The sequence below is a fragment of the Rhinopithecus roxellana genome, chromosome 16 (genome assembly GCF_007565055.1).
Source record: "Rhinopithecus roxellana isolate Shanxi Qingling chromosome 16, ASM756505v1, whole genome shotgun sequence".
Classification (NCBI taxonomy): domain Eukaryota; kingdom Metazoa; phylum Chordata; class Mammalia; order Primates; family Cercopithecidae; genus Rhinopithecus; species Rhinopithecus roxellana.
Window position 1 is genome coordinate 100,234,499 of NC_044564.1, and position 14,959 is coordinate 100,249,457.

The 14,959-nt window shown below is 52.0% G+C and overlaps 1 protein-coding gene across 2 annotated transcripts in view; it reads left to right on the forward strand.

Annotated features, from left to right (window-relative positions):
- The window catches only part of MVB12B (multivesicular body subunit 12B), a 181,282-nt gene that overhangs the window by 150,655 nt on the left and 15,668 nt on the right, over positions 1-14,959 (forward strand). For both annotated transcript variants that reach the window (XM_030920156.1, XM_010365875.2), the window contains exons 8-9: positions 5,239-5,294; positions 7,832-7,891. In XM_030920156.1, the coding sequence (XP_030776016.1) occupies positions 5,239-5,294; positions 7,832-7,891 (116 nt within the window). The remainder of the gene's footprint in view (positions 1-5,238; positions 5,295-7,831; positions 7,892-14,959) is intronic.

Here is a 14,959-nt window from a genome sequence, read left to right on the forward strand (position 1 = left end):
CATAGGGAGCATCTGACTGTGCCCCTCCTTCTATCACAAACTCTCAGACGGTGGTGGTCTGTCCCGAGGCTCCCGGCTCTGTCGCTTTACCAGACAGCTCCTCCTTGCAGTCAGGATTAGGTCCAAGCAGGTCTCCTCATCTCCTCTGCCACTGGTCCAGTCAGGAGTGTGTGGGCCGAGGGGTGGAGTGAGGCTGTGAAAGTCCTGAGGGCCCGCCTTGCTGCTGCCTGTTGCTCCTCAGACATTTCAGGAATGTGTCTTCCTTCCCTCCCAGTGGCTGCTGCGGGGCATCCCGCGATGATCTCACATCTCATCTTTGCCTCCTCACTAAGGTGTTACCGCTGAGCCTGCCTCAGGGCCAGAAGGTGCCCTCACCCAGACACCTCGACGCCTTCATGTGGAGCAGGTTGGCCCTGGGCCCCACCAACTCCCCAGGGTGCCCTAGAAGGTCTGGGGCTGGAGGCAGGTGTGGGGAGGGCCTGCAGACAAACAGGAAGTGCCTCTGAGGGACTTCAGGGCCCACTGGGAGGGGAGGTGAGCACCCTGCCCACTCCCTGCAGTCTCTCAGTGGCTAAGGGAGGGCCTTGTCCTAATCATATATGGGTGAGTGTATGCGTATACATATGTATACACTTATAATGGAAATATATAATTTATATCTTACATATTCTATATGCAAAATATAAATCTATAATTATGTAAAGATATATTTTTACATAATATATGTGATATATATATTTGTGTGTTAGGCTGTTCTTATGTTGCTATGAAGGAATACCTGAGACTGGAGCATTGATAAAGAACAGAGACTGAATTGGCTCTTGGCCCACAGTTCTGCAGGCTGTGCAGGAATCATGGTACTAGCATCTGCTTCTTGGGAAGCCCCAGGAAGCTTCCAATCACGGTGGAAGGTGAAGGGGGAGCAGGCATATCACATGGCCAGAGCAGGAGTGAGAGAGAGGGCCAGGGGAGGTGCCACGCACTTAACCAGATCTCGTGAGAATCAGTCACTACCGTGAGAACAGCACCAAGCCATGAGGGATCTGCCTCCATGACCCAAACACCTCCTGCCGGGGCTCATCTCCAACACTGGGGATTACATTTTAACATGAGACTTGTCAGGGACATATATCTAAACTATGTCAATATATATACAAAAAAATGCTATTGTTGATATCTAAGTTTTACAAGTGTATAGTCCATTTTCATACTGCTATGAAGAAATACCTAAGACTGCATAATTTGTAAAGAAAGAGAGGTTTAATGGACTCACAGATCCACATGGCTGGGGAGAGCTCACAATCATGGCAGAAGGCAAAGGAGGAGCAAAGGGATGACTTACATGGCAGCAGGCAAGATAGCACGTGCAGAGGAAACTCCCCTTTATAAAACCATCAGATCTCACGAGACTTATTCACTCTCATGAGAATAGCATGGCGAAAACCCACCCCCATGATTCAATTACCTCCCACTGGGTCCCTCCCACGACTCGTGGGGATTATAGGAGTTGTAATTCAGGATGATATTTGGGTGGGGACACAGCCAAACCATATCCACACGTTACTTTTTTCTCCTTGATTTGTATTTAAAGCCCTCAACTCAGAGCAGCCAGTCTGGACAAACCCTTTCTTCCTTATCTCCTGGCTGACTAGAGAGGCAAGAGCGCAGCGTGGCAGGAGGCCTGGCTACTGTGTTCAGAAAGCCAGGCTTACAGGACCACCTGTGTTTCTAGATCCTTCTCTTTCAAAGACATGACCTTCAGTTGGAAGGAGAAAGAAACACACGCTCCTTGTGGGAGCAGGGAGAAACTGCTTCGCGGGTGAGGGGGTTGACTTTGGAGCGATGGAAATGTTTTGGAACAAGATGGAGGTGGGGATCGCACACCATTGTGATGTTCTAAACGCCACTGAATTGTTCACTTTAAAATGGTTAATTTTATATGAATTTTTTAAAACATTTCCCTCCCTGCTTAGATCTTCCTAGTCCCTGGAAGTAATTCTCAGGCTTTTTCCATCTATGGCTTTCATCTCCAACAGCAGCAGGCGGGGGTGGCAGCGAGCAGGGTCCCCAGGTCCTGAGAGAGATTAGGCACTTGCCCCACGCTGGAGCCCCCTACCCAGTTCCCCAGACCCCTGTGCATGGGAGCAGCAGCCCTCCCTGTCCAGCACAACCCCTGAGCCCCCAGGCCCTGCCCCTGGACTGGGGACCTGGAATGCAGAGGTGACTCGCACATGCACCTGCCAGAAGAGGAGAGGAGACACAGGCCTGGCCAGACCCCAGGGAGGGCCTCGGGGAAGGCATGCTGCAGGAGAGGCACTCAGAAAACTGGGAAGGACAGCTGGGGTGCAAGCATAGAGGGAGGAAGGGATGGGCAAGCCGGGAAGAGGGTCAGATGCAAGGGGCCAGGGCCTTCAATGCCAGTCGAGAACCCCATCTTGGAAATCCTGCCCTTCTCTGTCCATTGAAGGCATAGACAGTACTGACAGCCTCTGACTAGGGAGGCCTCCCATGGGAGGAGCCCCCCTTCCTCTCTGCCATCCCCAGTACTTCCCATCCCCCTCAGGTCCTGGTGTAATCAGGTCTTCACACAGCACCTTACCACCTTTTTAACACACAGGTTCCCTAGACCTACAGTGACATGTAGATAGAAACAACTGTCACCAGTGAGAGGCAGTTCTTCATCCCCAAATACTAATAAGGTCTTTAAAACATCAGAGGCAGAAAGCCTGGGGAATGAATGGAGAGTGGGTTCTACAGGGGAGCAAGGAAGGCGTGGTCTCCATCTTGCTGGTGTGTGCAGAGGCTGAGCTTGCTGAGAAACTCCTCCAGCATTTGGTCCTGTGCCTGTGAGCACTCACTAGAGCCTGTGCGCAGTACTTGGGCATGCAGGGAGGACTCTGCTGCGGACCCTGCTGTCTGTCTAGCAGGCAAGAGAAGCCATAGAAGAGGTGGGTGTGTGCAGAGAGTGGGAAGTGTGGACTGTGACGGGTGAAAACAGTGGGCTTCGGGACTTTACTGGGGAGGTCAAGTAGCCTGTACTATCTAGAGTTTTGGGGCCACTGCTGCCTACCTTTGTGACCCCAGCAAGCACCGACTTCTCAGAGCCTCTGCTTCCCAATCTCTAAAATGATCAGAAGTGTTACGAGTGCCCAGCCCATCTCAGCAGCACTGGGAAGGGCCTGGAAGTCAGGTCGGGCCCACGGTGGCAGGAGCTGGCACACTTCTTGCTGGATATCTGGTGGGACTCTGCCCCTCTCTAGAAGGCTTTGTGGCTCTCCAAGGCTCCTTTATTCACTGTCGAACTTTTTCATCTGTGAAGCAGCACACACGCATAGGTGCTCAGAGTTCACGCACAGGTCTGCATACGGGATGTACTGAACGAGATTGAGGCCCGAATGCGGGACATACTGAATGAGATTGTTTGGGGCCTTCCCCTGACCCCACTTTCTGGGGAAGTGTTGCCTGTCCGGGCCCTTTGTCCCGTCTCTTCCAGCAGCTCACAGCAGGTTGCCAGCACCACCTGAAAAGGCCTCTGACCAGGAGTGTCTGAGTCCAGCAGCCACACTAGACAGCACCCCTTCTAAGAAAGGAGGGTGCGGGGAATGCAGCGGCTGCACCACCTGTGCTGTGTCTTTTTGTTCATGCTGACCCAAGAAGGTTTCATTTCTTTCCTTCCCTAAAATAAAGCATGGACAGAGTTCTATGATGTTTTATTTCTGTATGAACATAGCATGAGCCCTTCAGCTTTTCTTGCTGATTGGGAGGATCTGTCCCGAGTTTCTTCTCCTTCTCTTATGTCCTTTCCTTTTGCTTTGTTGCTTTCTGCTTCTACTACTCTTCTTTGTTAGGACTGAGGAAAAAAAAATATGACCACTGAAGGTTCCAGAGAAGTCATCATTCCAGGAGGCATTGGGGGAAGCAAAGATTTTCGCTCCCGGGAGTGCACTGCCCGATGCTGCCCCCACACTCTACCTGGCTTCCATTCTGCTCACTGCGTTTCTCCCTGAAACCACAATTTACCACAAAGCCACCACCTCAGGGTGCGGCCACCCCTGACTTTGGGGCTCCGCATCCCTGCACTCATGACCAGGCCCCGCACGACTACGGCTGCATGTTCCCGACTCTTCCCAGACCTAAGGGAGAAGCTGACACTGGAGAGGCCCCTACCACTGTCCCAGCAGCCACATGCTGCCGTGTTGGCTCTGCGAATGCTGGCGTCACATCTCATCCGGTGTGACCTGTTCCTCAGCGTGGCAGGATTTCCAGTCCTGGTGTGGCACCAGAGTCCTCCTCTCTGAGGCTGTAATTTGTAGAGAAGCGCTCACTTATGGAGGCACACCCTGGGTCACTTTTGTCCGTGTGCTTTAGACAGTGATCCCCTGGGACAGGGTGGAGGGAGGGGCAGCCACAGAAAAGGAACCACAGCCCTGGGCCCCTGGTTTTTCCGTTTGTTGCATCCCCGTTCCATGCCCTTTCTCTCGTGTCCTGTTAAAATTGAGCACACTGGTGAGCCTCAAGTCAGCGCTTGACGCCCTGGGTCTGAGCGACTGAGAGTCAGCGACAGCCACTTTCGCCCCCACCTGCCAAGCACCCGCACTGTGCCAGCGCTGGCCAGGCGCCCCACCCACTCCACTTCTGATGCACAGGCACCTCGTCATGTAGGCAGTGCCGTCTTTTTAAATGTAACTTCAGTTTTTCATCTTTTAACTTCAGTTGCTCATCTGCAGTCACCAGCTGAGATTTGAACCCAGCCAATCTGACTCCTGAGCTCCTCTTTCCTCCTACTTAGACTTTTCCCCTGAGCCCAACAGTACCTTAGAGCATGTCTAATGCACGTGCCTACTGCCTTCGTCTCAGTGCAGCCTGTCCCCACCAGCTGTGTCACCTTCATCCGGCTATCAGCCCCTGGTGACTCTCCCGTTACAGATCAGAGACCAGACTCCAGGGGTGGAGAGTGGGGGTTCTAGACCAGCCCCTCTCTGCTCCTAGAGCTCTTGTCTGCACAACTGCCTGGTGCTCAGAGGATAACAAGGCGCCTGCCTCTCTCAGCAGGTTGTGTGTCCTGGCAACAAGGGTGGGACCTATCCTTTTTCATAGCTCCTGCACCCCTGTGCTAGGTGTCACCTGGCTCCATCCAGTGACGGATTCAGATTCTCTGTTTCGACATCTTGGGTTGCTGGACAACTAAAAGCCATCTTCAGTACCTTTAATGCCATCTTTTTTCTTCTTCTTTTGCAGCAATGGATGGTGTGCCTTTTATGATTTCAGAGAAGTTTTCTTGTGTTCCAGAAAGTGTAAGTTTTATGCATGATCGCCCTTCCCCTCTGCCACCCCCAGCCTGAGGTCCTTCCATCCTGATTTACACGACACGCAGGGCTATTCTGGTGGCACTCATGCTCCTTCCCCCACCAGAATCTTGTCTGCCTGCATGTCCTCTCTCTCCCCGGAAGCTGAACCCCACAACCCGGTGACAGGAACTCCTGAGGTTGGGGGTGGGTCGTGTGCATCTCTGACCCTATCAGCCAGTGCCCCATGTAGTAGATGTTTGAGAAATGAAGAAAACAACAGCTGGGGGATGGGAAAGTAGCAAGAGTCTGTCAGACAAGCTCAGGTGCACCGAGCCTTTGCCATGCCGCACGTGATTAACCTGACCTGAGCTTCCCTGGTTGTGAATGTTCTTTGTCTCCCAAGTCCAACTTAGTAAGTTTTGTTCTTTGTTATTTAAGGATGACAGTTTCCTGTAGAAAGGAGGCTGCCTCATTTTCCCATTGTCATTGCTGCATTCTGCGCTCTGACATGGGGGCCGCCACGCAAATGTCATGCCTCTAGCTGTGGTCTCCTGCCCACGCCAGGCCACCATGGATCTCACCATCCACATCAGCACTCTCACGCAGGCCAGGCCCACGCCATCTTTATCAAAGGGACCGAGTGAGCTGGCCGGAACCAAAGGCCAACTTCAGACCGTGAGGGGCGGCCACCCTGCATGGCAGTGGGGTCTCTGCCTCTCACTGCTAGCTAGGGTCAGCCCTCCGATGACGCCAGCCCCCAAGCTGGCAGTGGCCCCCTCCCAGCTGCACAGGCTTGGCCCACGCTGGCTCAACAAACCCGTTTCTGGTTTTGATCCTTTCTGCAGAAGTTGGCCTTGAGTAGCTAATAAACATGAAGTCCCCAGCTTGGGCACAGCTAAAGAATCCTTCAGTGTTTTTCTTGGATCCAGCTTAAAACCACCCGGCTTGTGATTTGACCTGCTCTGTAGTTTCCATTTTCGTGAAATAGAATAGGCCTCCTCTGAACCCGTCTGGTAAGCAGCTTAATCTTGAAAAATGCTCGTGACGTGACATGCGGAGCTCTAGTAACTTCAGCCGACTCCACAGGGCCGCGTTGCCATGGCGACGCTGGCGCCTCTCCCGCCGTTCCCTGGGAGAGGCTGCTCTGTCCTGCTCACCAGCTCCAGTTGGGAGAATTTAGTGGGGTGGTTAGAGCCTAATGACACAGCAGCTGCACCTCTGCTGGGTCCCGGGCAGCATGGGCGGGCGGCCCCGCTCTCGCGCCCGTCGGGCTGGCAGCACAGAGCACCACACTGCTCCGTGACTACCGGCAGAGCAGCCGCCAGCGAAGTGTGTGGCTCGGTGGCCCCGTCCCAAGATCTCCCTTGCGAATGTGCTGCTGCGGCCTCGGCCAGGGCTCCAAGGCCACACAGCCAGGCCCGGTGCCCCGCGCTCCCTGCTCTTCTCAATGCAGTGCCCTGCAGCCCCGCCAGGGGGCTGTCGCTTTGAATGGACGAGGGAATGAGGAAGGGATTTAACCCGCAGCTGCATCGCCAGGAGACGCTGAGACCGGTTTTGAGTCTGGGTCCTGGGACTCCAGAGCCGGCCTCGCAGGAAACCCCTGCTGGCTTCGCAGAGGCTCCAGCTCCACTCCCACCCCTGGGCTATCGCCCTTCAGGACCATGAGAGCCCTGGGGTTCTGTCGAAGGCCGTCAGGTTTAGCCTGGGCCCCAGGAGGCTGGGCCAGGGACCGCTCTGGGGAACACAGAACACTTATGCGCCCAGCAGGGACTCAGACCAGGAGCCACATGGACTGCACGCCCTCCGCCCTCCGAGCCTCTGAGTCCAGGCTTCTGTGGGCCTCCAGCTCACTCACTGCCATGTGTATTTGATTTTTCATGCTGTCTGTTGAAAAGCCAGCATTTTTTTAAGTCTCCAGTCTTCATGAAATTATAAAAACTCTCATTAAAATGCAACGTTATCATTTTTTACTACATTGATTTCTCAAATGATAATTGATGGGCAGTTGTTTCATTTACCTGGCATTTCCAAAGACCTGGAATCCCCCCAGCTCCTGCCCTGGATTTCCCCTGAGGAGCTCTTCCTCCTTGGAGTTCCTTAAACCTCCTGCCTTACCCAGACACAGTGGCTGGGCGGCCTCCGGAGAGAGCTTGGGCACCTCCAGTTTACAGCTCCAGCGAGAAAAAGCAAATCTTGCCTTCGTGTTCCGCTGGCAGGGGGAGAAGAGAGGTGAAGCAGGGCAGCCATGATCAGTCCTCCAGGAGACCTGGACCCCTGTGAGTGCCACAGACCACAACTAGGCAGAGATCCCGCAGCACAGGGGCTGGCGCCTTGAGGGCCACATTCCTGCAGCAGGCTGTATTGTCACTTCTGCCACCCCCACCCATGACCGAGAATCCCACTGACTCTCTTCCTGTGGAAAGTGGGTGGAGAAACGCTAGATCACACCATGGCTTGAGACGTTACCATTGTCATGCATTAAAGTAAGTGTGGGAAGAGCATTTTCCAGCCATTTAAAAGGGTGACTTCATCTGTATTTTCAGATGCAGCCCTTTGATCTCCTGGGAATCACCATCAAATCTCTAGCAGAAATCGAAAAAGAGGTAAGCAAGCCGTCAGGGGAGGGGAGGGCAGGCCTGGGCCATCTCCCGCACACCGGCATCTCTCGTGTTCCCGTAGGGACCCACTCCAGGAGAGGGACAGGTGGAGGTGTCCCTTTCTTCTGAGAAAAACACTTTCGTTTTACCCAAATGTGTTCCTTAGATAAAGTAACTCGATTCTAATGTATCTCCTACTTCCAGTCAAATGTGACCCCCATCTTGTCTTCTCTAAGTCAGAAGGTTTTACATGCCGGACGGAACCTCAGTTCTCCTTTTTTAAAGGAAGTTTCAGCTTTGGGAAGGTGGAGGTTGGAAGACAGGCACCAGGTTGACTTTTCTTCCTCCATTTGTTTTGTTTTATTATTTGCCACCAGGAGGAGTTTGGGGAAATGACCGAGCCTCTCCACGATTTAGGGGCAGGTCAGGGAACCTTCCACTGTGCTTCATAAGCTGGAACGCATCTGGCAGCCTGGTTTCCAACAGTTTGCACATTTTCCTAATAAGAAAGAAACCCAGGACTGGTGTGCGGATGATAACTCTGAGGAAAGGGGGTTGAGTCAGACCACCAGGGCCCTCCTGTTGCCTTAAGACAGCACAGGGTGTGTGGCTTCTCTTCTGTAGAGCGGGTTGTTAAGCAGTCACACGCCACAGCCAGCTCTCCTCCGAGAGGAACATTCATCTCAAAGATGGAAATGGTAGAACCATTTCAATATTCTCCATTCCTTGGGGTTTTCTCTCGTGTACCCAGCTAGCAGAAGCCGGTTGCATTATTGAAAGATGGCTGAAATCAAGCAAAATTGAATCAATGTAGTACAACAAATTTCTAAACCTGTCATAGCAAAAACAAGACAAAAAAGTCCCCCTTTGTCTTTGATTTTCGGTAAATCATAAAAACCAACCTGATTGTCATATATAGATTTTTCTTTTTTTGATAACTCAGGGAAAAAAAGGCTGGCTAGGACATTAGAAACATAGGCGTGCATAAAATTTCACGCCTGCCCCTCTCAAAACAAGGGAGCTGTGGGTGGCCGTGAGGTCCACCTACTTATGGATGCCCCATTTGCACAGGACCCTGCCCAGGGGACGTGGGTAAGGCCTCAGAGGGGCTGCGGCTGCCACAGGTGGTCACCAGGGCAGAGATTACACTGACATACCTCCAGACCAGCCCCACTCCACCATGGACGGGGGCAAGTCCCATCCCCGCTGTTTACCCTGGGATCACGGCAGAGCCTGTCTCATGCGGTGGTTTGTGATGCCAAATGGGTATAGGTGGGACGTACCAGCAGCAAGGGCCCCAGCGTCGGGCCATCTCCCCTCCCGTTCTGCACCGGCCTGCCTGTGGGCCTAACAGTGGCACTGTTTAAGCACCTGCTGTGTGCTCAGCCTAGGGCCTGAGGCTTTCCATACATGATCACTGGTTCCTACCCCAGGCCTCATTCCTCCCTGTGTCATGGGGAGAAATGGAGACTCCCAGAGCTGGAGTAACTGGCCCAAGACAAGATGGAGACCCAGTGCGTCGTGCTCCAAATCCCCTCCACTGTGACGGAAAGTGACCTTCTCCTCTGTGTCCTTCCAAGGGGGTGCTCTAGGCTGGTGGGAAAAATGGGGCCTAGGAGGCCAGTCAGCCTAGTTCCTGACCCTGGTTGGGCCTTTGAGGTACTGGGGTGGGGTGAAGTGGGTGAGGGTCCCAGTGTGGGGCCCAGGGCGTGTGGTGGGAACCCTGTAAACCTTATTCTCTTCCCCACTCTAAGGACTGAAATCTGTGATTCATTACAATGTAGTGTCTCAATGTCAGGCGCTGCGAGTCACCGTGTGGCCACCCCTAGGAGGTGCAGAGCCAGGGTGGGGACACACCCCGAGTCAGTGCCTGGCTAGAATTTCAGATCTTCCGCTGACTTTTCTGAGCCAACATTTCTTTTTCTGCACAATCAGGATAGTAATAGTGCTTAGTCCAGAGTCTATGTGGATTTAACTGCAAAGGTCCAGTGAATGGCCTGGACCAGTGCCTGCCTCAGTGGCTGCTGGCTGCCACCATTATCACAGCCACCACTGTCACCATCATTACCATTCTCCTTGTCCACAGAGAAGGGCATGAGTCGGCACAGGCCCACCCGTTCCACTGTCCCACTGCTCTGTTGCTGGGGCCGAAAGTGCCATCCCTATGGACCAAAGCCAGCTGTATTTCTTGGTTTTAGCGACGGGTTTAAAAAAAAAAACAGGTCTGGGCCAGGTGTGGTGGCTCACGCCTGTAATCCCAGCACTTTGGAAGGCTGAGGCAGGCAGATCACCTGAGGTCAGGAGTTTGAGACCAGCCCGGCCAACGTGGTAAAACCTCGTCTCTACTAAAAATACAGAAAAAAAAAAAAAAAAAAAGCCGGGCGTGCATGGTAGAACACATCTGTAGTCCCAGCTACTCAGGAGGCTGAAGCAGGGGAATCCCTTGAGCCCAGGATGCGGAGGTTGCAGTGAGCTGGGATTGCACCATTGCACTCCAACCTGAGCGACAGAGTGAGACTCCGTCTCAAAAAAAAATAACAAAACAGGTCTGTATTTGCTATTAAAGTAAATTAAAGTCGATGTAAAGAAACGTGGGGAGTGGGGAGAGGTTAGAACCTTAAAACAGGGTAGAAAGCCATAACAAGTATCGCCGCAGTCGAGAGCACCACAGAGTTTTTCATTTAACTTGAGGAGTTAAAAGTTCCTTATACCACCCATTCACGTGCACAGCCATTCGTGTAATGTTGATGTCCACACAGTCTGGCCAGCTGGCTCCTTCCGCAGCCGTGGCAGAGGCTTTTCTCCATAAATAAACCTGAAGTTGCTTCTTTTAGCCATTGAACTCGGCATTGCTGGTGGGAGTTGGGGGCTCAAGGAGAAGTGGTGCCCGGAACCAAGCGACTGGCTGTCACTCTTGGGCTCTGAAAGTTTGGCCCTGGAGTGGGCTGAGTGTCCCCTGGGTCAGGATGAATTTGATTTTGTGCCTTTCATTTATAACAGATCTGGCTGCCCTTGGTGAGGAGCCTGGGTGTGGAGAAGTCTCTGCTCAGAAATTTGCTTTGCTCACTGTAAACCTTGGTGTATTATACCATTCAATTTAAAAAAAAAAAAAATAGAGTAAATACAAGTAGGAGACTGCTTTCAGGTTCAGGGGCACAGACCTTTGACCACGCTCCCACTCATCAGGAACAGCTCCCCAGGCTCACCCGGGATTCCCAAACAGGGTGGCGAGCCCGGCCTCCAGGGAGAGGCTGCTCTGTACCGGGCAGGTGCTGCCCTTCACGATCCCTCTGAACCCCGTGGGAGGAAATGGGGTCCACCCATTTACAGAAGTCTGGACCCAAGAAGTTAAGTGACTGGCCAGCCTCCCACAGCAGCAACCCAGAGCTGAGCAGTCGGGCTGAGTATGACCTGGCTGAATACATGACCGTCTTTATCTACTACACAGTGGTCCCAACTTGAAGGGAAGTAGAGGTGTGAGCCCTGAGGCAGCACTGTCCTGTCCTCCCAGAACTGCGGCCAGTGTCCCTCCTGCCAGTGTTAACTGTCCTCACCATGCCCTGCCTGGGGGATGTTTCTGAATTGAAGCCCAAACACAGTTGCCACCATTCAGCTTCAGGGACGGTCATCCTCCAACAGACCGTGTGACCCTGTGCACTCTGAGCATGGAGGTTAGGAACATGGGCAGCCAAAGGGAGCTCCCCAGAGCCAGCCAAGCAGAGTTGCCCCCACCCCAACAAGGACACAGATGGTCTGGCCCAGTAGCTGCCCAGCACTGATTGACAAATGGGGTATCACCTGGTTAGGAGTGGGCAGTGTCCCTCAGCCCCCAGCATCCTGAGGGGCCCCAGGGAGCATGCGCTGCTGGGCCCGCACAGCCAGGCTGCCCTGGAGAACTGAAAGGGGAGAGCCCATTCAGATGCCGGTGTCTGCAGGGACCCTCGTGGGCTGTGTAGACGGTGGACAGGACACAGTCTCCCAGTGTGGATGCTTGGGGTAGGGGACAAATCTGCCATATAGGTTTAGCTCTGGGAGAAGTTCCCAGGTCCCGTCACCCCCAAAGTGGAGCACAGGCCTGCTCATCCCAGCCCAGCGCGCGGCATGGCGCAGTGATCAGGGCACCTGGCAGCTGGTGGAGCATGGTTAGAGGTGGCTGCTCTGCTCTTCACCAGGGTCTCCCCAGGAGTCGTGGTACCTGATGCACTTGGGTGAAATTTCACCAAAAACGCCCAAGGACGGTCATGTTTTAAAGTTAGAATCAATATATGTGCCATCGAGCAAATTTTGAAGGAAAGGATTTTTTGAAAGACAAAACTTTCATGATTCGGACTTGCTCCATGATGGCATCGGTGGCTGAAAGTGAAGGAAGCCATAATTCATAGAGAAATTCCAACTCAAACGCCGTCACCCTGCTGGCTCCCCATGACAAAGCAGTGGCCTCCTGCCTGGCCGTCTTCCAGCAGCCCTGTGCTCCTGCCACCTCTGTCACCTTGCACCCAGAGCAGGGGGCTTTGCCGTCCTCCCAGGGCCTGCATACATGAGTCCCAGGCATGAGGAAGTGAATTTTTACCTCGTCTTCTCTCAGCCAGGGAGGTGACCAGGGGCTAGTCAGTACCAGCCTCGTGGCCACTGTGGGCAATTTTCTGGTCCTGGCCCCACCTGTCCATGCCTCGTCCCCTCCCCTCCAGTTTAGCTCTGCAGGAGGGCAGTGGGTGACCCGGTGGGGCTGTTGTCCCCGCGAAGCCCTTACTGTTCTCCAGACAAAAGGCTGTCTGTGTCCCGGAGCCTGGGAAGTGTAATTTCGCAGCCAGCGCCCATGATGAAGCATCTTCTCTGGGTGTGAGGAGATGGGCGTATAAATATTCTCTGTCTCTGCTGCTCTTTATTTCCCTGGTAAGCAGTTGCCCCATTTCTCCAGTTGATGGATTCCCCATCACAACCAGGGTGGGAGCTGCCTGGCTCTGCAGTCCAGGCAGCAGCTTCTAAAATAATCCTCATGTCTTGGTTACCTGTGTATCCTCCCTCCCCGCCTGCAGTCCCGCCCTGGCATCCCTGGAAGACCTCACCATCCCGGCCAGGAGGCAGCAGTGTTGGGTGTAGGTTTCAGGCTGCGTGCATAACTACCCACAAGCCTTGTGAGAACAGGAGTGAACCTTTCCTGCAGTGACAGGGCACCGGGCAGTGGAGAAGTCCGGAGCGACTTCCAGCCCCATGTGGAGCCATTTCTACCAGCTGACCTCAGCAGAAACCACAGTGATCCCCATTCCCTTCCGGGGGTGCCACCATCAAAACTGTGGCAGAGGAAGCACTCATTAGCCTGCTGCGCTCCTGGTGGAGCAACAGCCTCCATTTTCGTTCGACTTTAAAGCCGAAAGATGAGGGAGGGTCTCATTAGTAAAGGGACACTCTAATATTAATCATCCCCTTAAAATTGACAAGGGAGGCAGTTCATTTAACCACTTAATTGCTGCAGGTTTTTATGGGCTGCTGTTTGCAGACATATTTAATGAAGAAGTTATAAATCTAAGGGAGCTTACAATTTTAATTTTATACCTAAATATTTTCCTTGTTCTCATGTTTGTAGTCAATCCTCAAGAGTGTAGTCACGTGGAATGTTCTTTAAATGAACATATTTGCTAACTGGCGTGATTTCAGTTTTTAAAACATTGGTTCCAGCAATTAGGCATTTTTTTCAGTTCCCAAATGACTAGAGAAATTCGTCTTGATTATAATTGCTCTTAGCCACGCATATCTAATTTGTGTCTTTTTAAGTGTTAATTAGTAAACAGTTTGAGCTGACATCTTTATGTGTTTGTGCGTTGAAAAATGGGGCTTATTGCTTATTTAGCTTGGGGCCGATTCCACTAGTATTTACGTCACGACATTGAGGTGGAATTAACGAAAATGCATTTGGCAGCATGAGGTAAAAAGGATTTTTGAATTCAACTTTTAGATGTCCGCATCGCGTGGGCTTCTGTGGGTCTCTTCAAATATACGAGGTTACTGTAGATTTGGGACCTATGTCCCACAGGAATAAAGTGAGGCAGATTTTTGTATCAGTAATGAAATGGCAGCGTCCCAATTTTATAAAAGCAAAATGTTCCTTTTCCCGCACAATTGTTCATTCTTTCTACTTTTGGAAAGCTTTCCTGGTGCTTATTAAATGTTGAAGAATTTTGTGGCGTGAACTGGTGCAGCCTGGAAAATGTGTGGTCCCTTTGCACCATCTAGTGGTAGAATCTTAAACTGCAGCAGGAAATAAGATGCCTTTTCTCTGCCTATGAGATTCAACATTTCACACCACCCAGAATCCTTGCTATTTATTTATTTTTCAGTTAGGAAGCTGAAATGTTTGGGGAAATAAATCTGCCTACCTCAGATATTCAAAGTTATGTAAATAAACAGAAGCCAACCAGTTCTGCTCCTTTTTTTAATATATTGCTAAAAGACGCAAAACTGTCACCCAAATTCCTACAGGGCTGTCCCACTGAGCTGAGCTAATTCCAGCCCAAAACAAAGAAACATAACGAATGAGTTAAGTAGATGGCCTTGCAGAAATCATGAGAGAAGTCTGAGGCTTCTTTTCAATACAGGATATAGCTTGGGACCACCGCTTCATAGACTCTACCAGCGTCTGACCACAGTGTAGGAACCAGTTTTATGCCACAGACAAGATTAATTCTCTTCCCATAAATTGTGGAGGTTCTTTTGGTCAGTTTATCATTCTAAGCAGCTCCCCTGCCGATCAAAATTGATTTTTTAAATATTTAGTGTTTTCCTGAGTACCAAGGTTGTCCATGTTTATAAAAATGCAAACATTACAGGAACATGTAAAAGGTGAACCTCCCCCTCCGTCCACTCCTGGGGCACATGCATGCACGCACACACACGCGCGCGCGCGCACACACGCACACACGCACACATGCACACACGCGCGCACATGTTCAGCAAGCTCGTGCAGTACCGCCGGCCGCGACCTGGCTCTGCACTATATAGTATGTCTTACACGTCTTCGCATGTTCCTTTACAGATCAGCCTTACTCTTTTTAATGACTACATGTTGTTCCCTTTTAT